At 40.9% G+C, this 23820-nt stretch overlaps 1 protein-coding gene across 1 annotated transcript in view; it reads right to left on the reverse strand.

Annotated features, from left to right (window-relative positions):
- The window catches only part of MCF2L (MCF.2 cell line derived transforming sequence like), a 175206-nt gene that overhangs the window by 57651 nt on the left and 93735 nt on the right, over positions 1–23820 (reverse strand). The window contains exons 3-4 of the mRNA XM_067295710.1: positions 17585–17668; positions 9090–9204 (exon numbers count right to left, since the gene is read on the reverse strand). Coding sequence (XP_067151811.1) covers positions 9090–9204; positions 17585–17668 — 199 coding nt within the window. The remainder of the gene's footprint in view (positions 1–9089; positions 9205–17584; positions 17669–23820) is intronic.

Here is a 23820-nt window from a genome sequence, read left to right on the forward strand (position 1 = left end):
AGAGTGCCATGGATTCCCTTTCTCTGATCTTGGGTAATATATGCACAAAGCCAGAAATTACTTGACTTAAGCAAAAACATTCTCAGTAAGAAAATCCCCACCTTTTAAATAAAATTTCATTTTGTACTGTAATAAAAAAATATCAGTAGCTGTTAAAAGGAAAAATCTGGTTCATAAGTGTTACATGTACACCTGTATAACCTTGCTCTCTATCAAAATAGCAGTTCTAAAAGGACTAGTTATCTTCTATTGTCTGTAGTTCTCATCTCAGTCCATCATTTTTTCCTGATGGAATAGTGATCTTTAAGTACACACGATGCATGATTTTTGTTCAACAATCCTGTACTGAATATTTCAAGATTATTACAGACCACACATTAGAAGTTGTGCTTTATCCAGCTAGCTATAGAATATGCATTGTTGCAATGCTAACAGTACCCACCGGAGGGAGATCATTCAGCTTTCTATTTAACAAAATACAGTTGCATCAAGGTTAGCAGAGTATCTTAAATTTAAAAGAATTGAGGTATTCCCCTTCCGCTATCTCCTTTCCTAACTTCCTCATGTATCTAGGCATTTACCTAGCAGTACAGATACCGATAGCTCAGCTAGTTGCATTATTCTAGTCCATGGGCATCTAAGTTGGTAACCTGTAACTTAGAATAGTCCTATTTCTAAACACCAGGTGCCCCATGAGACATTTAACTCTTCACGATTAAAGACCACTACAAAAGAAACAAGGGAAACTTTACACAGGAAAAGCTTGTGAAACCCACAGTGTTTAGACAGGACAAAACAGTAACACAAGAAGAAGGAACAAGGTCACGCTTACACCTGTAAAATCAGAGTGAAAAGTAAAGATAAGCTAAGAGGGTTTGGTTTTTCTCTTTTCACATAGAGTCCTAGGCCAGTCTTACTATCAAGACTTTTACTGGTACTTCTTGCACTTGGGATCAAAACTTTTGCACGCCTACTGATGCCAGCACTAAGATTTGCCATAATGGAAAGCATTTTATTGGGTAAACTAGACTGGAGAACACAGCAAGGTCCTTTCTTACAGAGCTCTTAGCAGAGTATGGGCAGTATGGTGTCGTTCCCACAAAATATCGTTTCCCTTACTGCATGACAGCAGGCAGGCAAATGATGCGTTTTGAGTTATCGCTGGCAACCCCTTGCTGTGATCAGGAATCCCGTGCAGGGCCAAGGGGCACAAGTAGCCTAGCACGCTCTCTGAGGAGCCGGTGTGGCTCCAGACACATCCGTGATCTACTGGGCTTTTCGTGGAAAAGCCTGATTCACCCTGAGTCAGTCAGAACAGCCAAAAGACAGAAGTTACGTATTTCATAAGCTAAATGATACTGATAAGGACAACATATTCCATGCATAAAAGCTCTGGGCTATTTTTATCCTTCCTGTAAATCTGTATACTGTAGGCCTCTTTAATAAACTCAGAAAATAAACAAATGATTAACTAACTGCCTCCACTTCTCCCAAAAGCAGTTTCCAAAGCATGCAAAACAGCCTTTAAAGTGTTAGCCCTTGAAAACGAACATAACAGCAAATCTCCTACCTTAGGACACCCTAACAGCATTAGAAAGAGCAAAATGGAAGGAAAATTACAATACTGCCCATCTTTGGGGAATATGCAGTCAACAATATCATTAGCAAAACATATTTTATATGGGGATGTATGCTGACACCTAGTTAGTGGCCTTTCTGCAGTTTGTTATTCCTATAAACCTACAAAGGGCTTATAAACTAAATTTTATATAGTATGCCTGTAACACCACTAGCGAAGGTGTCTGGGATGCCTTCAGTCCTTTGCAATTACAGCAGTACTCAGCCAAAAAAAGGTCCCGATTCTGTCAGTATTTTAAAAGTGGCTTTAACATTTTAATTTGAAATTAAAAAAAAAAAATCCAGTTATAACCTAAAATATTGTTATATTCCCTCTAGTTAATATCTTACTATTCATATCTAGCCAGCTGCTATCTCCCTAGTTTACACAGAATAGTAGTCTCTTTCTAAAGAATTAGAAATTAAAGACACAAGAAAAAAAATATCGTACAAGAACAGCCAAACCGTAAGAAATGGCCACTTCTGGCTGAGAACACATAGGATAATTACTGGAGGGTAGGAGAAACAAAGAGGAAAAACCTCCAGCAAATCTGTTCCCAGATACTTAATTAGTAAAAAAAAAATGCTCCTGCCAAACAACTCTGTTCCCACCCCTGCACCAGATGCTGTTTGCTCTGATGAGAATTTCTCACATAAACCCCATCCTGTGAAGAAGTTCAACGGGCCAGGATAAAGCGAACTGTCAAGGACTTTCAACAGGAGGGGCAGATGTGAATTTAGTATGTAATTATTTTTAATGACAGCATTTAAGAAAGACACTATCAAAGGAGGCTTAGCACCACACAGTTTAAACAACACAAGTATAAATGAAGAAAAAAGTTTCAGCGTTCCTCTCCCTGGTACTCTAGGAGTTCAAAAGCACAACTCGGACAGCACCTAGCAGTACCATGCTGCACATAACCAGTATAGTAGGTCCTACAACATAATTAAGAGGAGGAAAGCTGTTTACAGGGAAGACCAGTATTTCTCGTGGTGTGCATACTGTGAACAAAAGTGTGCATGTGCATGAAGGAAACCCGTCACAGAATCACAGAATCGCTGAGGTTGGAAGGGACCTCTGGAGATCATCTAGTCCAACCCCCCTGCTCAAGCAGGGTCACCTAGAGCACATTGCACAGGATTGCATCCAGGCGCGTTTTGAATATCTCCAGAGAAGGAGACTCCACAACCTCTCTGGGCAACCTGTTCCAGTGCTCTGTCACCCTCACAGTAAAGAAGTTTTTCCTCATGTTCAGATGGGACTTCCTGTGTTTCAGTTTGTGCCCGTTGCCTCGCGTCCTGTCTCTCGGCACCACTGAAAAGAGTCTGGTCCCATCCTCTCGACACCCTCCCTTCAGATACTTGTACACATTGATAAGATCTCCTCTCAGTCTTCTCTTCTCTAGGCTAAACAGGCCCAGCTCTCTCAGCCTTTCCTCCTAAGAGAGATGTTCCAGTCCCCTAATCATCTGTGTAGCCCTTCGCTGGACTTGCTCCAGTAGCGCCACATCCCTCTTGTACGGGGGAGCCCAGAACTGGGCACGGTACTCCAGATGTGGCCTCACCAGGGCTGAGGAGAAGGGGAGGATCACCTCCCTCAGCCTGCTGGCAATGCTCTGCCTAATGCACCCCAGGATTCCATTGGCCTTCTTGGCCACGAGGGCACATTGCTGCCTCATGCTTAACTTGGTGTCCACCAGCACTCCCAGGTCCTTCTCCGCAGAGCTGCTTTCCAGCAGGTCAACCCCCAACCTGTACTGGTGCATGGGGTTATTCCTCCGTAGGTGCAGGAACCTGCACTTGCCTTTGTTGAACTTCATGAGGTTCCTCTCTGCCCAGCTCTCCAGCCTGTCCAGGTCTCTCTGAATGGCAGCACAGCCCTCTGGTGTATCCGCCACTCCTCCCAGTTTTGTATCGTCAGCAAACTTGCTGAGGGTGCACTCTGTGCCTTCATCCAGGTCATTGATGAAGAAGTTGAACAAGACTGGACCCAGGACTGACCCCTGGGGGACACCGCTAGCTACAGGCCTCCAACTAGACTCTGTGCCACTGATCACAACCCTCTGAGCTCTGCCATTCAGCCAGTTCTCAATCCACCTCACTGTCCACTCATCTAACCCACGCTTCCTGAGCTTGTCTATGAGGATGCTATGGGAGACAGTGTCAAAAGCCTTGCTGAAGTCTAGGTAGACAACATCCACTGCTCTCCCCTCATCTACCCAGCCAGGCATTCCATCAGAGAAGGCTATCAGATTGGTTAAGCAGGATTTCCCCTTGGTGAGGCCATGCTGACTACTCCTGATCACCTTCTTTTCCTCCACATGCTTGGAAATGGCCTCCAGGATGAGCTGCTCCATCACCTTTCCAGGGATGCAGGTGAGGCTGACTGGCCTGTAGTTCCCTGGGTCCTCCTTCTTGCCCTTTTTGAAGACTGGGGTGACTCTGGCTTTCTTCCAGTCTTCAGGCACCTCTCCTGTTCTCCATGACCTTGCAAAGATGATGGAGAGTGGCTTAGCAATGACATCCGCCAGCTCCCTCAGCACTCGTGGGTGCATCCCAGCGGGGCCCATGGATTTGTGGGTGTCAAGTTTGCTTAAATGATCTCTAACCCACTCCTCCTCCACCAAGGGAAAGTCTTCCTTTCTCCAGACTTTCTCTCTCGTCTCCAGGGTCTGGGGTTCCTGAGGGCTGCCCTGAGCAGTAAGGACTGAAGCAAAGAAGGCATTCAGTAACTCTGCCTTCTCTGCATCCTTCGTCACCAGGGCACCCACCCCATTCAGCGAAGGGCCCACATTTTCCCTAGTCTTCCTCTTACTGCTGATGTATTTGAAGAAGCCCTTCTTGCTGTCCTTGACATCTCTCACCAGATTTAATTCCAAACGGGCCTTAGCCTTCCTCGTTGCATCCCTGCATACTCTGACAACGTTCCTATATTCCTCCCAAGTGGCCTGGCCCCCTTTTCACTTTCTGTATACTTCCTTCTTCTGGTTGAGTTTTGCCAGGAGCTCCTTGCTCATCCATGCAGGTCTCCTGCCTCCTTTGCTTGACTTCCTGCTCATAGGGATGCACCGCTCTTGAGCCTGGAGGAGGTGATGTTTGAATATTAACCAGCTCTCTTGAACACTCCTTCCTTCTAGGGCTCTCACCCATGGGATTCCTCCAAGTAGGTCCCTGAAGAGGCCAAAGTTTGCTCTCCTGAAGTCCAGGGTTGCGATCCTAGTTAGTGCCCTGCTGCCTCCTCACAGGATCCTGAACTCCACCATCTCATGGTCACTGCAGCCAAGGCTGCCCCCCAACCTTCACATCTTCCACCAGTCCTTCTTTGTTTGTTAGTACGAGGTCCAGCAGCACACCTCTCCTTGTTGGCTCCTCCACCACCTGTGTCAAGAAGTTGTCACCAATGCTCTGCAGGAACCTCCAGGACTGTTTGTGCCTAGCTGTGTTGTCTTTCCAGCAGATATCAGGGTGGTTGAAGTCCCCCATGAGAACCAGGGCCTGGGATCGTGAGGCTACTTCAAGCTGTCTGTAGAAGGCCTCATCGACTTCCTCATCCTGATCAGGTGGCCTGTAGTAAACACCCACAACAGTGTCACCCATGCTAGCCTGCCCTTTGATCCTTACCCATAAGCTCTCGACTCGCTCTTCATCCACCCCTAGGCACAGCTCAATACATTCCAGCTGCTCTCTCACATAAAGAGCAACTCCACCACCTCGCTTTCCTGGCCTGTCTTTCCTAAAAAGCACGTAGCCATCCATGACAGCACTCCAGTCATGCGAGCTATCCCACCATGTCTCTGTAATGGCAATGAGATCATGGCCCTGCGACCGCACACATATCTCTAGTTCTTCCTGTTTGTTCCCCAAGCTGCGTGCATTGGTGTACAGGCATTTCAGGGATGTGATCAAGCATGCAGGTTTCCCAGGAGGGATACAAGAGGATCCTCCATAGCCACATCCCATGCGCACTTCCCTGGCTGCATTCACCTGTTGGAGGCATCCTGACTTGAGCAGTCTTTTGCCAACTACCCTGGCACTATAACTCTCCCCTTCCCCCATCTTTCCTAGTTTAAAGTCCTCCTTACCAGGTTGGCCAACCTGTTGGCAAAGACCCGCGTGCCCCGCCTCGTGAGGTGGATCCCATCTCTTGCCATCAGTTGTCGATCTTCAAACAGGGTCCCATGGTCATAGAAACCAAAACCCTGTTGCCAACACCAGCGGCGCAGCCAGTCGTTAACCTGGAAAGTCCGTCTCCTCCTCCTCTCATCCATCCCCCTCACTGGCAGGATTGAGGAGAAGATGACCTGGGCTCCCAGACCCTTGACCACCATTCCCCAGAGCTCTGAAATCCTGCTTGATGGTCTCCAGTTTGCCCTTGGTGTCATTGGCGCCCACATGGAAGAGCAGCAGTGGGTAATAGTCCGAAGAATGGACGAGCCTAGGCAGTCTTTGCATGACATCTCTCACACGAGCCCCCGGCAGGCCACAAACCTCTCTAGACAAGAGGTCAGGTCGACAGATAGATGCCTCCGTCCCCTGTAGCAGGGAGTCCCCCACAACAATCACCCGCCGCTTTTTCCGGGCGTTCTGGCAGGGCACTATCAGTTTCAAACATGAATTCAGCATGGTCCATACTGAGTTGCACCAAATGCTGTCAGTGAAAAGAATGAGAACTGCTCGAGACCAGCATTTGGTTGCTGTTATACAACATGCATTTATAAGAGTTTTTAACCTCTCAGAACCATGTAACCTAATTTGGGAAACATAAAAAGGAGATCTCTTGATTCATACAATCATTCAGGCATGAAGAAACATCAGAAGGTCTCTATTCCAACCTCCTGCTCAAAGCAGGGTCAACACCAAATTCAGATTAAGTCATTCAGGGCTTTTTCCAGCAAGGTCTTGAAAACCTCCAAGGTCAGGCTCCTTAACCTCTCTGGGCAACCTGTCTCAATGCTTAATTATTCTCCCTGTCCAATCAGAACCTCTTGGTTGTTTTTTCTGCCTCTTCCTTCTTGCTGCCCACTTCCATGAGGAGCCTGGCACCATCCTCACAGTGCACACCATCACAGCGGGACAATGGCTGTTGGGCCCCTGCAGCCTTCCCTCCACCAGATGAGCAAGCCCCGCTCCCACAGCCTCTCCTCACATGTTAGCTCCAGCCCTGGTGATCGTGGTAGCCCCGCTGCACTTGCTCCAGCTTGTCTGCACCCATCCTGTCCTAGGTCCAGAGTGGGGCTCAACCCTGCAGATGAGCTTTGGCAAGGGCCACCCAGGGATTGCCGCTGCCACCAGCTCCTGCCCATGTTCCTGCTGCTACAGCCCTGGGGCCACTAGCCTTCACTGCTGCCAGGGCACACTACTGACTCACGTCTAGCCTCCTGTACACCTGGACACCCAGATCTTTTTCAGAAGAGCTGCTCCCCAGCCAGTCAGTTCCTAGTCCCTACTGTTGCCTGGAGTTAGCCCATCCCAACTGCAGGAGTTTGCATTTGCCTGTTGAATTTCATGAGGTTCCTGTCCGCTCATTCCTCCTGTCTGTCTAGGGTCCTCTGAATGGCAGTCCTGACTTTGAGTGTATTGACTGGTTCCCGCAGTTTCTCATCCACAAACTTGATGAGGGTGTGCTCCATCTCCTCCCCCAGGTCATTGACAAAGATATTAGGCAGGACAAATAGGCATTGTGGACCCCTAAGGAGCTCTTTCTCCAGGTAGAGTATGAACCATTAACTACTACCCTTTGAGCTTGATGATCCAAGCAGTTTTTCACCCATCTAGTAGTAGTCCACCTGTCTCAGCTTGGATACAAGGGTGCTGGGGAATACTCTGTTGAAAGCCTTCCTAAAGCTGACGCAAATGACATGCACAGTTCCCCCTCATTCACAGATCTAGTAATTTCATCACAGAAATAGGTTGGTCAAGCACAGTTTATCCTTGTTAAATCCATGCTGGCTATTCCCAATCCCTTCTTTCTTTCTGGTGTCCAGAAATGTGTTTTTAGAGGACTCTCTCTGTAATTTTCAAAAGGACCAAAGTGAGGTTCACCAGCCTGTTGTTCTCCACATCATTCTTCTTGCCCTTTCTGAAGATGAATGCAACATGTCTTTCTCCAGTCATCAGGGACTGCCTCTGATCTCAGAAACCTTTCTAAGATGATGGAGGGCAGCATCACTGTGACACTGGCCAGCTCGCTCACCACTTTCAGAAGCAGCCCATCTAGTCCCACAGACTAGACTTAGGTCAAGATTTCTCAAGAGATCCCTGACTTGATCCTCAACCATTGCTGGTCGTTCTCCTCCTTGAACCCTGTGTCTAAACACAGAGGCCTGGGAGACTCTGTCAAAGGAGACAGAAGCAAAGAATGCATTGAGTACCTCAGCCTCATCAGCATCTGCTGCCACTAATTTAACCAGCCCATTCAGCACAGGACCACATGTAAACATCTTGTGTTTATTCTTTGCCTACTAATGTAGAATGTAGAAGTAATGTAAAAGCTCTTTTTGTTGTCCTTGATGTCCCTTGCAATCGTCAACTCCTAGTGAGCTTTGACTGTCCTGAAACCATCCCTATATGTTTGGGCAACGTTTCAGTATTTCTCCTTTGTAGCTTCTCCCTGCTTCCACCTCCTGTGTGCTGTTTTTTTGTATTGGAGCTCAGTCACAAGTTCCCTGTTTAGCCAGGTCAGTCTTCCAACATGTCCACTCATTTTTCTGAGTATCAGGATATACCATTCTTGTGCTTGTAGGATGCTGTCTTTAAAGACTTGCCAGCTTTCCTCTGCTCCTTTACCCTTCAGAGTTGCCACCCATGGGATCCCACCTACCAGTTCCACAAATAACCCCAAGTATGTTCTCTTGAAGTCTAGGATCTGTACTCTATACTACTTGCTTTCCTTACTCCTATCAGGATCTTGAACCACACTACTTCATTCTCTAACAGATTTTCAACAAAACCCACAATTTGTATTGAGCAGCCCACTGATAACACTACAGTGCTCTCTAAGAGAAGTAGGATTAATTGCTGGGCTTGCTTAGCACCCTTGGTCAAAGAGCTGGAAGTGCTAAAAGACTATACTCAGCTGAGCTAGGGAAAGGGAGCACAAATGGTTAGGACAAACCCTTGTACATAACTGTGTATTCCCTCACACTGAGTAACATACTGAATAACGTCCAAATTTACAGGAATTAGAATGGTCTGCCAGAGTTGTACATGTTTTCAATTAAAACACAGAGCACAGCACTCCAAGGTATAGTAATGCAAAGATAAGAAGCAAGGGGACTTCTGTCATGGAATCTGCATCCATACAAACCAGGAAATAATTTCTTCTTTCATGCCCTGACTCTTATCAACACTGTACTACTACAAGCTGCATTTTCATTTTTTTTTAATTAAATACCAAACCTTGCTGTACACCATGATTGAATATGAAAAATCATTTAGCAGATAACACTATTTTCTCCTAAGCAGGTGCTCACCTTGGGATGCTTGTCAGGTATGTCAGGACGTTCTGGAACTCCTTTTCGGGGATCTCGCTGAAAGTTGGATAGTCTGGAAAGGTGATAACAGGGCAGCCATCTCCCCCTCTTCCACCTAAAAGAAAAAAAAAGAAGAAAAACCCAATAGGAGGCATATTTACACCTAAGTCCCTTTATCTAGGTTGCAATTTCACAGCAAAGAAATTACTGTATTTTTTCATTTTTGATGCAGTGCTTGTCAGCATCCTTCCCACTCTTAGGGCAGACTAGAAGTGTCAGAACATTAAAAGGATTGGGGCAAGGTGTTTCAAATGAGATTTCTTGCCCAACTTCTCAGATTACCTGCAACAGGTAAAACAAAGCCAAACATCTACACTGGAGTACGGCTGCTGAAGAAGTAGATACCATTATCATCATCTATATCTTTTCTGGCATTTCCACTGTTGTGGAAAATTCACAAGTACAATGCTTTTTAATGCACTTCCCACATGTTTTTATATGTGAAATGTATATATATTTTTAAAGGCAATGCTAATCTTTCAGGACTTAAGCAAGCATATTTTCATAAAGACAGGCTGGACAACGGACTTGATGACCCTAGCCACTGCATGATGTTAACAGTTGGCATTAGGGAGGCAGGTGAAGGTAAGACATTGCTAGAAGATTATCCTTGCTTGACATTTCAAAAATTGGAGAACTACCAAAAACGCCCCTGCCAAAATAGTAAGTTTTTTTTTCCAGCCCTCAAATCTGACAATTGTGTCTAAGTAAACTGTATTGTTAACACTGTGTTTGAACATGACAGAAATAGTGATTTGTGAAAATTAAACTGTGCTGTTACCCAGCTCAAGTGCCTTTGTCTTTAACCTCACCAGAAAAAAAAAAAAAAAGAAAAGAAATATTTGAGCTCAGATGTGTTTGATAAAAGAAACTACCATGTCCCCCCAAGCCCTCAAGTAATTAAAAGAGCACACATGGTATCGTTACCTTCAGTAGTGGTGAATCTGACTCCAATCTATTTGCTTACAGACAATTTAGTGCTAATACTGTGTAGCTCCTCAATACCAGCTATCAGAAATTAATATGCCCTGGATGCAGTTAAATAACAACAAAAAGTAACTATTATGCAAATATCACAGCTTTGCAAACATAATCTTTATGACACATCCAAGCGCTGCAACAGGGGAGTTAACTTTAGCTACATAAATATTCCCAACACAAATGTAAATTAAGATCAATTTTGATTCTTCTGTTCTCTTTTACTGCCCAAACTCTAAGGACCAAAGTATTTTTCTCCCTCATTTTTATTAAAAATATTTTTCCAAGCATGATAACGAATATTTCTACTGCTTATGAAGTGTTCTGCTCTAAATTATCTATTTTTAGGTACAATTATACATTATTTGCAGTATCCTCCTTGGTTATTTGCTTTGTTCCACTTAACTTCTATAAATAGAATATGTGAAACAAAGAAAAAGAACAATAGGCTTGCGGGACGCATTGTGAAAGCAGAACCACTGACTATGACTTTCAGGAAGTTCCCAGACCATGACTGGTTGTCAAGGGCAAATAGAGCAATCCCGCCTTGCCATAGCCTATTAATTTTAACTTTCTAATCCAAGGTTATCATGGGTGGAGATGACTCTGTCCTGTCATATATTCTTAATCAGTAAACAACTAAGTACCCTATGTTACTCTAATATTTACCTGACTGGACATTTAACACACACACAGAGCTTCAAATGCTGCTCAAGTGCTCTTTCCCTTATCAGGGTCTCACTGCTAAAAACAGTTTAAGGCCAAGTGTTCTGAAGCATTATGCATAATAAATTCTGTAGAATTTCAGCTTTAATATTGATGGTCTATAGAAGCCACTTTCTATATTGAAACTTTAAATACACCATCACATGCCACTCCAGTAAAGCAGTTGTTACTTGTAAATGAGCATTTGTTACTGCAAGCTACAAAATGTCATGGAATATATAACAAAGTAAAAATCCTAAATTTCAATTGCATTTTGATTAAATAATGATAAATGCAGTAGGTGGGTTCAATTTTTAGCGTCCTGTATAATGAACCATGCAAGCCTGAGGCAGCAAGGAATGAGACGCTCTTTCCTCTATTCAGAATTGCTTTCTTGGTTCACCTCTGTAAAAGCAGCATTATACAGCTTATTCCTAAGTCAGCTGTGCAAAATGTGATTTGTCCTTCTCCCAGAACTAAATCAAGTCATAGAATCTAGGGGGAGGAGACAGAAGGGAAGCGGTGGTTTGGGTTTTTTTCCTTTTCTTTTTTAAGTGAAAAGGAGAAAACATGCAAGTGAAGAAAAAAAAAAAGACCAAACATTATCTCATCCTACTTAAAACACAGGTTTTAAGGCAAAAATTAAGTGTCTTATTACAACCAATTCACATATTAATAACCACCATCCAGTGTTTCAAAAATATATGCAGCCAATTACAAGAAAGGACAAGAAAACTAATATGAACCGTTTAAGTCCTACAATCCATGAAAATAATTAAATTTGCACAGAATAACTTTAAAATGAGCTACTGGAATTTCAGTCACAATCCAAAAAAAAAAAAAAAAAACAACACTGATTGAACTGTAATATTTTAGTAAATTCAGGCCTTTTGGTAAAGTGACTGCATCTAGTTACCCCACAACCACAAGAGCTGGACAATCATCTTCCCCCCTCCCTTCTAGGGCATAGTCCCGAAATTTCAACCACGGTTTTGGAACACGCTAAACTTATTTGCTGGCCAAGTTGTGCTCACAATGACACATACGAGCCTATGCTCTATTTCTAGCCTTAAGCAGAGTTACACTGATTTATCCAACTTGAATTTAACAGTTTTATGTGTTCCTAAGACAACCAACTATCTCTCTGAGATCATTCTTTTTTAATCTGTTGTATCTAAGATTCTAAAAGGATATTATAAAGCCATATTTTTGTTAAAAACAAACACTACTATGACTATACAATGAAACATATTAAAAAATGTTCAATACCATCTTTTTGAAATATTAAACAAATGACATTTGAGTGCCAGCTTTTGTTTTTGTTTAAATTGCAGATAGCAGAAGAGAACGCATCAGTTTTCAAGCACATATCATCAGTCTACACACATTTTGTCTGAAGTGATTCCTAAGAATTACTTAAGATTTGTGTCATAACACATAACTGTAAAGAGCATTCTCCAAAATAGAGGATTACTATTTTTCAGTCTAAAAATGGGAACAGCATGGAAGCAAAGATAACTGAAATTTATATCAGTAATAAAAAAAACCAATACTTTAAATGAAGTACATCCACTTCTTAACTCTATTTCCATGAAATTCATTAATGACTTCATTAATGCAAATTCATTTACAACTGACTTTGTGTCAACCTATATAACTGAAACATCTATCAAAGCACACACAAATTACCTATGTAAAATGGAAGTTTTTCAGAGGGAAAGTCACTACAATTCCAGTAAACTTCCAGCTAGGTGGAGCTGTACTCTAAATAGATCTTCATTTTTTGGACTATGGCCAGTTTTTATATCAGCCCTGTATTTTGGGCAAATATGCTTTTTAAAAATGTGTTGAATTTCATTAGCTCCACAGGTTAGGTAGCAAAATGATTTAATTCCGCTTATGAAATAGCACGTATACAATTATTTCCCACAGCTCATGTGTATGTAGGGAGTAGAAAAATGATCCTTTCAAACCAGCTGTACTACTGTGGGATGAGACTGGTGAGGTTTACCTAAAGTCTACATAATTTAGCATTTATTCTTTATATTCTGCTACATCTAACTTGTCCCACCACAATTGCAAACTCCCATTTTATTTTGTAAAGTAGGTAAGGTGATAAAGATGTGCCAAACCAAGGAAATCAGAACACCGTTTTACACAGATCCAAATCAAGAGGCATATGAGTGCTTTTTATCTAAAAACAATCTCAAATGAGAAATAATTACTACCCTTTAACCTTAAAATGGCATTGACAGGGAAAATTACAAAGATGATGAACTACTTATGCATCTGCTAAAAAACAAATAAAAAACCCAACACACAGAGAAAACGAAAATCCTCCATAGCCCTGTTCAAGATACATTAATTTTTTTAGTAGGGCTGGCAAAGTTTGGGAGCAGCAAAGTAGATTACTGGAGGGGTTATTTTGCAGTGCTCCCCTAGCTATTCTGCTCCAACTGAATAAGAAAAGATATTCTCAAGAGTACTCTGCCCAGTCTCACGAAAAGGAAACAAAATGAACAGAAGGTAGATGGATATAATTAGATGTTGAAGGAGCAAAGGGGTAGATCCTCTAGCCTTAATCCATAATGCAAAATAAGTGGCATTCCATTTAAAAGAGAAAGATATTATCTCTATGTTGATCAGCATGCACACACAAGACTCAAGAGCACCATCACGGTTAAATGGCTTGGATCAACAATCTCAGTTTAAAAGCCCTGCTAAGGAAAAGATCCAAGTAAAAGGACTCGTATTCACAGTGATGTCAAAAGTTAGGTATTGGGATGAATGAGAGAAATGCTTACTACATATGTTGCCTTACTGTAGTTGTGGTTCAGGGATTACGTTCATATGTTTCTGATGCAGAATTTCTTCTTTCCACTTGATTAATATACTTAACTGGAGTACTCACAGTATTTGGAATTAGAGTGTAGATTTCAGTGAAGTAGTGGATAAAAGCTTCATTGCATATTCTTCGCAAAACAAAGAGTCAAGGGGAATTTATTAAAATATTCTTTCTTTGAAACAAGAGAGAAGTTTACTTATATTACTTTACAAGCTGCATTTTTCTGAGGCTGATCAGCAGTAAATATACTGGGTTACAAAGCAGATTTCAAATACATTCAGGTACAAATTTGATTATTGCACTGGAGATACCTTAGCCACAGATTCATTCTCATTCTCTCTGTTATTTATTTTTTTTCCATCACTACAGGCAGTGAGTTTAGCATACTGAATATAAAACAACAGTTAAACCCAAGTCTGCACCTGAGTGAGCTAGAAACTGGTAAGTAATACCTCTTCTACTGCCAATACACATACATTTAATGTTATACAGGTAACAAAAAAATCAAGTTGGTATTAAAAATAAAAATCAGTGTTGTCCTACATATGGCACAGAATTCAGCCAAAAATTCTCAAAGCCAATTTTATAAACAAAGCCAGCAGCGCAGGGTCACTTCAGAGGGAACAGTTTAACCAGGGAGACACGTTCAGATCATTTGCACAGAAGAACGAAGGACACTGCCAATGAACTAAAAGCTACAGAGAGTGAGGAGAAGCATAACATTTAGAACTATAATTTAAAGAGCCAAATGTATTAAGCATTTTGAAAGCTAGTACCAATGCTAATTTTTTGAACTCTAAGAAAAGCCACCACAAATCAATAAGCAAAAATGCAAGTAGCATAAGGAATTACAAAGAGTAGCTCACGTGTATTTCCTTTAATGGAAATACTTTGTTTGAAGCTGTGCAATGCACAAAGAGGCATTCAAAGAAAAGTACACCAAAACAAGTGGTTCAGTATTCATAGTGGCCAAGTGTCATTTGTACATCGTATAGCTTGTACCAGTTAAGATACATAAAAAGATACACACCTGACTGTACATGCTTCTTCAACTATATTTATTTTAACATACCTGCACATAACACTTGCAGATAGTTGGAAAGTTGGGTTTGAAAGTAATACAGCAACTTTCCAATCAAGGAAGGAGAAAAGGAAATACAATCCACTTCATTCACATCTAATATTTTCTTTCATAAGCATGCAAGGTGCGCATTTTCCAGACACAGTGGTCTTCAAAAGGATAAAAACAAAAACAACAAACAAACAAACACACACATGCAGAAAACTCTTTGCAATGCAGAAGGAAAGTAAGTGGTTGCCCAAATAATAACTAGAGGAAGAAAAAGTAAGACAGGTGAAATAGTGAAGCATGTAGAGAGGACCATCTGTTTTGATATCTGGAAGGGGACATCTAATACAGCCTAACAAAAAGAAAAAAAATATATAAATCAATTTTTACAAATGTTAGGACCATGCTCTGTAGAAAGAAAAAACAGCAAAGAGAAGTAAACAAGTGGGCTAGAGGTAAAATATTAACTTTGGGGTTTACAGACTTATGTGAATGATTGATAAGAAACCCTGTCTAGAGCTTGTCCATCCATTAGATTTAGGATGAACATGTGACCGCATACTCACAACTAAGAGCAACAGCTACAGCCTTCAGCATCTGTATGAGTAGCTAGCAACTTCATGAAACTACACTCAGGCATATTTATTGAAAAGTGAAGCACTAAAATAAGTATCTTGTTTCAGTTCAAGCCTTTCTATTACAATCTAGCAGAATGTGAGAGATGAGGTACTTTGTACCTGCAAAGCAAAAGACAGAGAGAATCAAGTGACCCTGAATTAGACCAAAATACAGGAAGTAGCTCAGAAAGGGCTATCGTCTTTAGCCAGAGAAGACGACTAGGTTTCACTCACTATTCAAGCAAGCATCCCACAGAACCTAGATACTTCCCATTAGAGAAAGTAATGCAATTCTCAAATATATGCAGCTTTATTGCTAAAAAAATTAAATGCGTCTTCTAAAGATAACAGTGATTCACCACACCTTCAAAGAAACTACCTACTAAAAGTATTCGCAATTTATGGGCTTCCATTTTAATGAATTTTATGTCCTAAGAGTCTATTTCCAAGGCAACATACTAATAAACAAAAGGACCCTTCTCACACACAATTAATGTTTTAAGTGGCATACCAGCAGTCACTTGTAAGAACAACTGCAAAGTAAATAAATCCTATATAAATTGAGCATCAAAACAAACTCTGTTACTTTGTTCACAGAACCCATAGCAAAACTATTTAGTACAGCATGAAAAATTAACCTTTAGCATTCTGTACGAGACTATTAGGATAAAAAAATTGAAGTCCAAAGTCACATGAAAATGTGTAACAGTCAAATTACCCAAGAATAACTACATTCTCCATTATATTTTATTACAGTCCAGAATAATGCAGCTGTCCTACTATTTCAGGCAAACAGAACAGACTTATAATAGACACAAGGGTTAAATATACACTGAATAAGACAGAATGAGCAATGGCTGCCCTTGCTAAGCTCCGCTGCACCGTGGATGTAATGGGTGCTGAATATGCTTGTGGCTGTGTGAACTCAAGGATCTCAGGGGTAAAGAATCTCCAGCTGGACTCAGTGAGATTCTGTTCATCCACTCTAGTCACCACAATTTTCCATTCGCTTCTGTGGGACAAAATGTAAACCCTGCTTGCAGTTTCCTAACAAGGCCGAGTCTTGTATAACTCTATCACCAGCAACTTTTTGCCCCTGGATACGAAGGAAGAGCCTGGAAAGTCACAAAAATAAATTTCCAGAAACGAATGGCAGTTTAAACACCTTTTCACTTCTTATCATTGAGTCATCTCAAATGGAGCTTGAACATCCAATTTCGTAAACCAAAAAAAAAAATCTTATTTCCAAGTGCCACCATCACCCAACAGAGAAAACAGTCTCTACCACAGACTCGCATTTAGTTTAGTTCATGTGGCAGAAGTAAACAGATTAATGATCAACTATGAGTACAATGAGATTTAATGAACCTGTGCTAAGCAAAGAAAGCAGTACATTGTTTCACTCCCCTGTGTGTCTTGACCTCATGCAGGGGGGAGATTTAAAGGAAAAGGGAACAGTCATAAAGCCTAACTTCAGCCTGGACAGGTAAATCTCCTTGATAGGGAAGGAGGCAGGACAGTTTTGCAAAGCCACTGACACTATCCTTCTCTATATACTGAAGGGAGGACTTGGCTCCAAGAGGTCACCTGCGAGAGCTTTACAGACAGGCAGGCAGGACAAACTCTAGAAGCTTATCAAAGCCCTCCTCCACAGCCTGATCAGTGAGCAAAGACACCATCTCCCCATACATACCCACTAGCAGCTAGTCTCGGTCCCTGCATTAGTTTAGATAGACCAAGTTCAGCAGCTGGAGGGCTGCAAGACCACGGCAACAGTCAGGCTACCTATGCATCACACTCTGTGGTTTAGTTAGCTCAGAGGGCTCCAGATCAGTATTTGAGCAGTATCTCAGCTGAGAGCACTGGGAAGCACAGTATAAATACCCACAGCTCCTTAGCACTGACTACATTACACTGTGTCCCTGTAGTAGGCTCCTCAGCACCTCCTTATTTCTTTTTCTCCCCCCCCATTATTCTTCTGTTCTACCCCTTATTCCATCCCATTACCCTGGATACTGAAAAATGAACTATAATTTTAAATTTCTATTATACATCTTTTTGTAAATCTCTAAATAACAAGTCTTGGTAGTCTATATTTTGAATTGCTCACAAAGAATAGATTTCTCAAATACAAGGCCTCAGAAATTGTGGAAGGGTCCACCCTTCCACAAGGTCCAACCACACACCTGAACAATGACTGTAGGAGTAAACATGGTCTTACCTGATAGGTAAGCAAACTGCTTCTTTAACTGGTCCTCAATATCTGCAGCATAGAGGGGAATGATATCTTGATGCATGATTTCATCTGTGGAGAAAAAGATTGCATTGCAAAGTCATTTTATGTAAAATTTCACAGCAGTCACACAAAACATCCGTCCTAGAACAAACACCCAGAAAACTATCCATGTTTTCAAAAGTATTTGAAAGTGTTTGGAGTCTTTCAGGTGCTTTCCAGCAGGAAAATTTTTGCCAAAGCACATTGATAAATGATTAAAAGCAACGGGGACTTGCCAGCATTTGGAAGCAGCATAGGATATCACTGAACCTAGTGTTTTAGAGCTATTGTACTTCAGGAATGATGTTAAAAACTGAGTTTTGTACATTTCAAATTCATTTTTTATTAAAGCCTTCTCAAATGACACAACAAAGAGAAGCAGGAAAACGTTAATATTCAACTTGGCAAGCCTTGTTGAAACCATCCCACAGCACACACAGGGGACCTTCGCAGACTGCTAAAAATTGTACAGACATCTACACACTCATCAGTAGACTTTCTGAAAAGAGCAGCACACAGCTATGCAAAACATCAGTGCTATCCCATTCAAAGGGAATGCATTTTACTGATGAATATTCATAATTGTTCTGCACAGTGGGAGCATAAGAGTCATCATATTGATTAAAAATTACAATCTCTCTAGCCTGTCATGCAATGTCTAAACACCACAAGGAGGCAACATTCTTTAAGACTGATATGTCATGTTTGAGAGTATATCCTCACATTGCACATGAATTGGTATAAATGCGGAAAAGCATTGCTGAGTCTTCTATTTTAACCCTTCTACTTTAGCTTAAGAACAGATACAATACTTTTCTGATTCTTAATTTTCTGCCATGGGATTTGAGTACCTGCATTTCCCACAGCACATTTGCAGAGTTCAAACAGAAACCTAAGTTTTGCTCACCACTTAAATCTTCTGACCACTATAAAGATTTTAATTTCAGCTGCATGACAGAGTTGCCTCACTCATTGAAATATTTCATTCTCACAAAGAAACAAAATAAGTTTTACTCTCTTGCTATTTTTAAAAATCAGTTAATTCTCCTATTCTCTTTTAGTCTCACTGAAAAGCAGTGAAAAGAATGATCTAGCATTTTCATTACTTCATTTTGAACATCTCTTTTAATTTGCCATTATATAAAGGAGTTTTCATAATGTACATTGAAATGCCATTAAGATACACCCCTATCTGACACTCAGAACTATGAGTATGCACAATAAAAGTAAGTAAAAATTTAAATGTGATATAGGGATAAGTGTCATCTGCCTTGAAATACAACTTGATCAAATAGAAGTACTACTCTGGCCCTCAAGTGACTTGCTATTACTGATATCTCTCAAATGCTAGAAATTGAGGGGAGGCCCATTCATTTTTATGAGCAAGTCTCACGTACATAAAATTCTGAAAAGTGCAATTATTTGAGAGTAGCCAAAAAAAATTTCAGTTATTTCTTCCAAATAAGCAGCAACTTATACTGGGAAACAGAACTTCTGTTCTCCATCCGACAGCCTGTGACAGAGAAACACTCATTTCTTTCAAGGTCACACACTGATCAGAGCTATTTTGCTATATCCGGTGAACTGCTGCTTGATCAGAAGACCTCTGCATACCATGCTGTCAAATCCATAAGTGGATACGTTTAACTGTTAAGTCATATTTCACTGAGACCTTCAGTTATGTCATCATCTTAATGTTTGCAGGAGAAAACTGAAAACAGATCTTTTAAAACTTCAATCTCAGATGGTCAAGTTATTTCCAGAGGAGGGGGAAAAACCTACACACAAAGGAAAAACAGATTTTTACTGTTAGTGCTTTTAAATACAAGGAGCTCACCTGCAGAAATTTAAGAAATTAAAGCTAACCCCTGATTCTTCAAACCAATGCCTACAGGGGGATCCATTTACCTGAATATAACCTGTTACAGGGTCAATGCCTAATTCTTTTTGGAGGAGATGAAAGCAGGGGAAAAAATGTAATCACCTATGTCATCCTGTCTACAGTCCCAGGCAGAAATAATTTTCATAACTGCACCATAAGCATGTAATAAATAGGTGTGCTTTGCATATGTAAATATCTGACGCAGAACATGCAAGCAGGCAAGATGTTCCTAAGTCAGGCAAACTCTTTACGTTACGTGTCCCAGACACGCAGTGATCACCACTTCCTCATATCTGTGTGATCAATCATGCCGCTGTCCTTACTTGCGCTACATAAGGATGCGAGTATAAATCCGATTGCTCCACTGCTCTCATCGACAGCACCAAGAGCTTCTGTAACCAGCACAGGGCAGCCCACAATCTGGAGATCAAGCATTACTTCATTGAAAATACAATACATTCTTCACCCGGGGTTTAAACCCAGTTGTAACTCAAGTTTAAAAGGCAGCCTGTTTGCCACTGCAGAAGCAGGACCCTGTGCCCCTTTATGCACTGTAAACCTGGAGAACACCTTCCCGGGACATTCTCCTCAGCCAAAGCACAACTCCTTTCTCTTTTTGCTCTTGCTTATCTCCTATAACTTAAGCTTTTTCTTATTACATTTTTCTATTCCTAACACATTTCAAGAGGCACTGTCCAGGGCAACACGCTATCCCTGAAAACGTAGCCTTCTATAGTATCTACAAATGTACAGTTTATTCCAAAGTGATTCCCCATCTGTGTTTTGTTATGTACTAAAAAGCAAAAGACTAATTTCCTTCTAGGTGGCTCTGAAAGAGAGAGAACATCAAAGCCATTCAACGGAAAGTCACTTGAAAATGGAAATACTACAGAAACTAAGAAATACATCAAACAAAACACTGACTGAAAGCTATGCCATGCTTCAGATCAGTTATGAAAAAGTGCTGTTTTAGAAGTAATTGCAATAAGGAAAAAAAAAAAGAATGGATGGAAAGTTAAGCTTTAAGTTAGCTTTGTAAGTAGTGTCATCTATGCTTTCAAGAGATACCAAAAGGAAAGGACATGGTGGATTTCAGGATAGTCTCTGGTGTATGTGCAGGCAGCTGGATCAAAAGGTGAAGTGCAGTTAAGTTTTTGAACCAAAGTTTTCTCGTATGGAAAAAGGGTTCAGACCACAGGAGGTATATTGTGATCATCTTCTTTAATGAGGAAGCTAAAGCACTTACGATTTGCTGGAGACGATCTTTGGGCCTGCCCTGGGGTCACAGAGGATAATTAGAACCAAGAGACAGGTAAGAAACAGAGTAAATCACAAACGATTTTTACTGGGAGGACCTCAAAAAGCATAACGCAAGAGGTCACTGCCTTTATAAAGGCAGGTGACTGAAAGACATAATTCAATGCACTGGATATTTTGGGTTTTTTTTCTTAAGAGTGTATTCCCTCCCAGAATCAGCAGTCCATATTTGTCTTAAGAAACAGTAAATATTTGTCAAGTCAGTATCTACCCTGCATGCAATCAGGTTAAAGTCTCCCAGATGCAGGACACAGAGGGAAAGGAAATCCAGTCGGGATGTAAGGAGGTCATTGCAGCACGCTCCGGGAGGCCTCAGCAACAGGAGGATCGGCCAATAGCTAAATTAATAAATAGCTGGTGCCCCTGCCTCTACCAGCAGCACCAGAACAATTCTCTCAAAGGACTGAGGCTAGAATAGTCAACTCCCTGACCTAACGGGGCCAGAGATTTACGCTGGTAGACCGTTAAGCAACACAGGCAGATGTGCCATAATTCTGCTCTTAGAGACTCAGTTAACTGTCTGCTTTGTAAGCAGGTGCATATCATCCCTACTCAGTGTTAAAGTTAAGACTTACTGTTCAAACCTATTCCAGCATCCGTCTTTATCCCCAATGTTTTAAGCAAACAGGTCAGAAGAAATACATATATAGAGTACACGTACACATATCTATATCTGTACATATATAACTCCACCCCACTCCCTCCAAAAAACCTAAAAATAGGACTAGTTGATGATAATTCATCACAATGGTCTTCTCTAGCTCAAAAATCACAAGATTCCCCCCTGCCACACACACTCAGGCTGTCCATAAGTTATTTATTAATGTTTTTGGAGGGAGTTTTTGACTGAAGAATCTAGATATAATGCTACCAAAAGTAATACATAAGTGTGCACGTGTGTGGACTTATATAAATAAATATTACACAGAGCGAGAGAGAGAGCGCACACGTGAGCGTGCATGCAAGCACGTTCTCAATTTCATTCAGTTAGGACTCAAGAATGTTTTCCTTTTCATTTCTATTTTGTTGTTTTAGTAGCTCTTCTTTACTAGTAAAATGTAGTTATATTACTCACCAAAGGAGATTCAAGATTCAATATATAAGACATTTAGTAAAAACTTTCAAGCATCTTGCCAAAATTTGGGGCCAAACTTAAGTTTACAGGAACTGTTTTAATGAAGAGGGGGGAAGTAGTCCAAGGTGTAAAAAACAGCCTCTTCCATTTTCCACAGGTGCCAGCATCTATGACATAACAAGCCTAAATCCCAGGTAGGAGTAGAAACCTCTGGACTGGGAGCTGTATCTATGAAATCCATGAAATGATGATAGCTTTTTTTCACATGACATCTTTTTGGATTATGAAGATTAGTTTCTATCTGCAAGTTATATAACAAACAAAACCAAAAGACATGAAGTTACAAAACCAAAAGACTTGTAGTTACTAAAAAAGGTGAAAAAGTAGTAGAGTTATGTCTTGTGTAACCCACTTTTGTTGGTGACTAAAAGAATAAAGAAAATTTCTGCAACAAAGCTACAGTTACAGAAGAATCTAAGTGTTAGCAGTTGTTCACCTAGGAGGGCAAGCAACCTGTTCTAAGCCTGGTACAGGTGAAGGAGCCCCAAAAGTTTGAGAATCAGTGGTTTAGACAACTGCTACAATGCAAAAGCAGAAGGTACTCTGAACATGCTCCTACAGCATTCAAAGTACATCCAGCAACTCTCAAACTGCTGCAATATCCACCAGAACAAATACAAAGCAAGTTTCAGTGAAAGAGAAATCCTCTCTTCTGATCTGTCTACATTGCAGCTGAGCGTGAGGATTGTAGTTTGCGTGGACATTCCTAAAACACCTTTCAAATAGTCAGCTTGACCACCTACAACAGAAAACCTGCAGAAGGTATGGAGTTTAATATGGGTTGCAAAGCCTGCCTAGGACACCGAGTTACACCTCTAAACACTTAGTAATATTTACACATAGCAGGCTAGCAAACCATTAATGGTTTCACTGCTGTACTCTAGCATTTTGGTTAGTCTAAAATAAATCTTTAGAAAAGCTTTTACCTACCATGTTATAAATAAGATAGAATTGCTTGGGTCAAGGCTTGTTTCTTTTTGTTGTAGGATATAAACAGCATTCAGACTTCTTATTCTAGGCACTTACTGTAATGTCACTACTAACCAGAATCACTACTGGCAATATTAATAGAGTTCCTCAGCCTTTAAAGATTATGCTGTAAATTGACTCTGGACAGTTGCCCTTTGGATTTAAAATCATATACAGGCATACCTCGGAGATATTGCGGGTTCAGTTCCAGACCACCACCATAAAGCAAATATTGCAATAAAGTGAGTCACACAAACATTTTGGTTTCCCAGTGCATATAAAAGTTATGTTCACACTATACTGTAGTCTATTAATAGATTTTTATTGCAATAGCATTATATCTAAAAAACCCAATGTACAAAATGTGACACAGAGACACAAAGTGAGCACATGCTGTTGGATAAATGGCGCCGATAGACTTGCTTGACGCAGGGTTGCCACAAACCTTCAATTTGTAAAAAAAGCAATATTTGCGAAGCGCAATAAAGCAAAGCGCAATAAAACAAGGTATGCCTGTACAATATCTGTCGTTCATTTTTGTTTGCACTGCTATGTGCAGTTCTATTAAAATGGCAGAGTAAATTCAACTCCCAATTAGGATTGGAAAGTAAACTCAATCATCAATTTTGACATTTCCTTATGAGCTGAACTGGATTAACATAAAAAAATAAGACAAGAAAAAAACCCCACTTTTAAAATATTTGCCAGCAGCCCTACAGGCTTAGAAGATTGTTGTCAAGTTACTGTCATACTTTTAGAAAGTTTTCTTCCTAAAATTTACATATCAAAACAAAGAAAACCTTGTCTTTCTTTAATGTAATTCTTTCGTTACATTCATTGCCATTACTCTGTTTCCCAAGCCTGATGAGTGTTGCAACA

This window comes from Apteryx mantelli, chromosome 1 (genome assembly GCF_036417845.1).
Source record: "Apteryx mantelli isolate bAptMan1 chromosome 1, bAptMan1.hap1, whole genome shotgun sequence".
NCBI lineage: Eukaryota > Metazoa > Chordata > Aves > Apterygiformes > Apterygidae > Apteryx > Apteryx mantelli.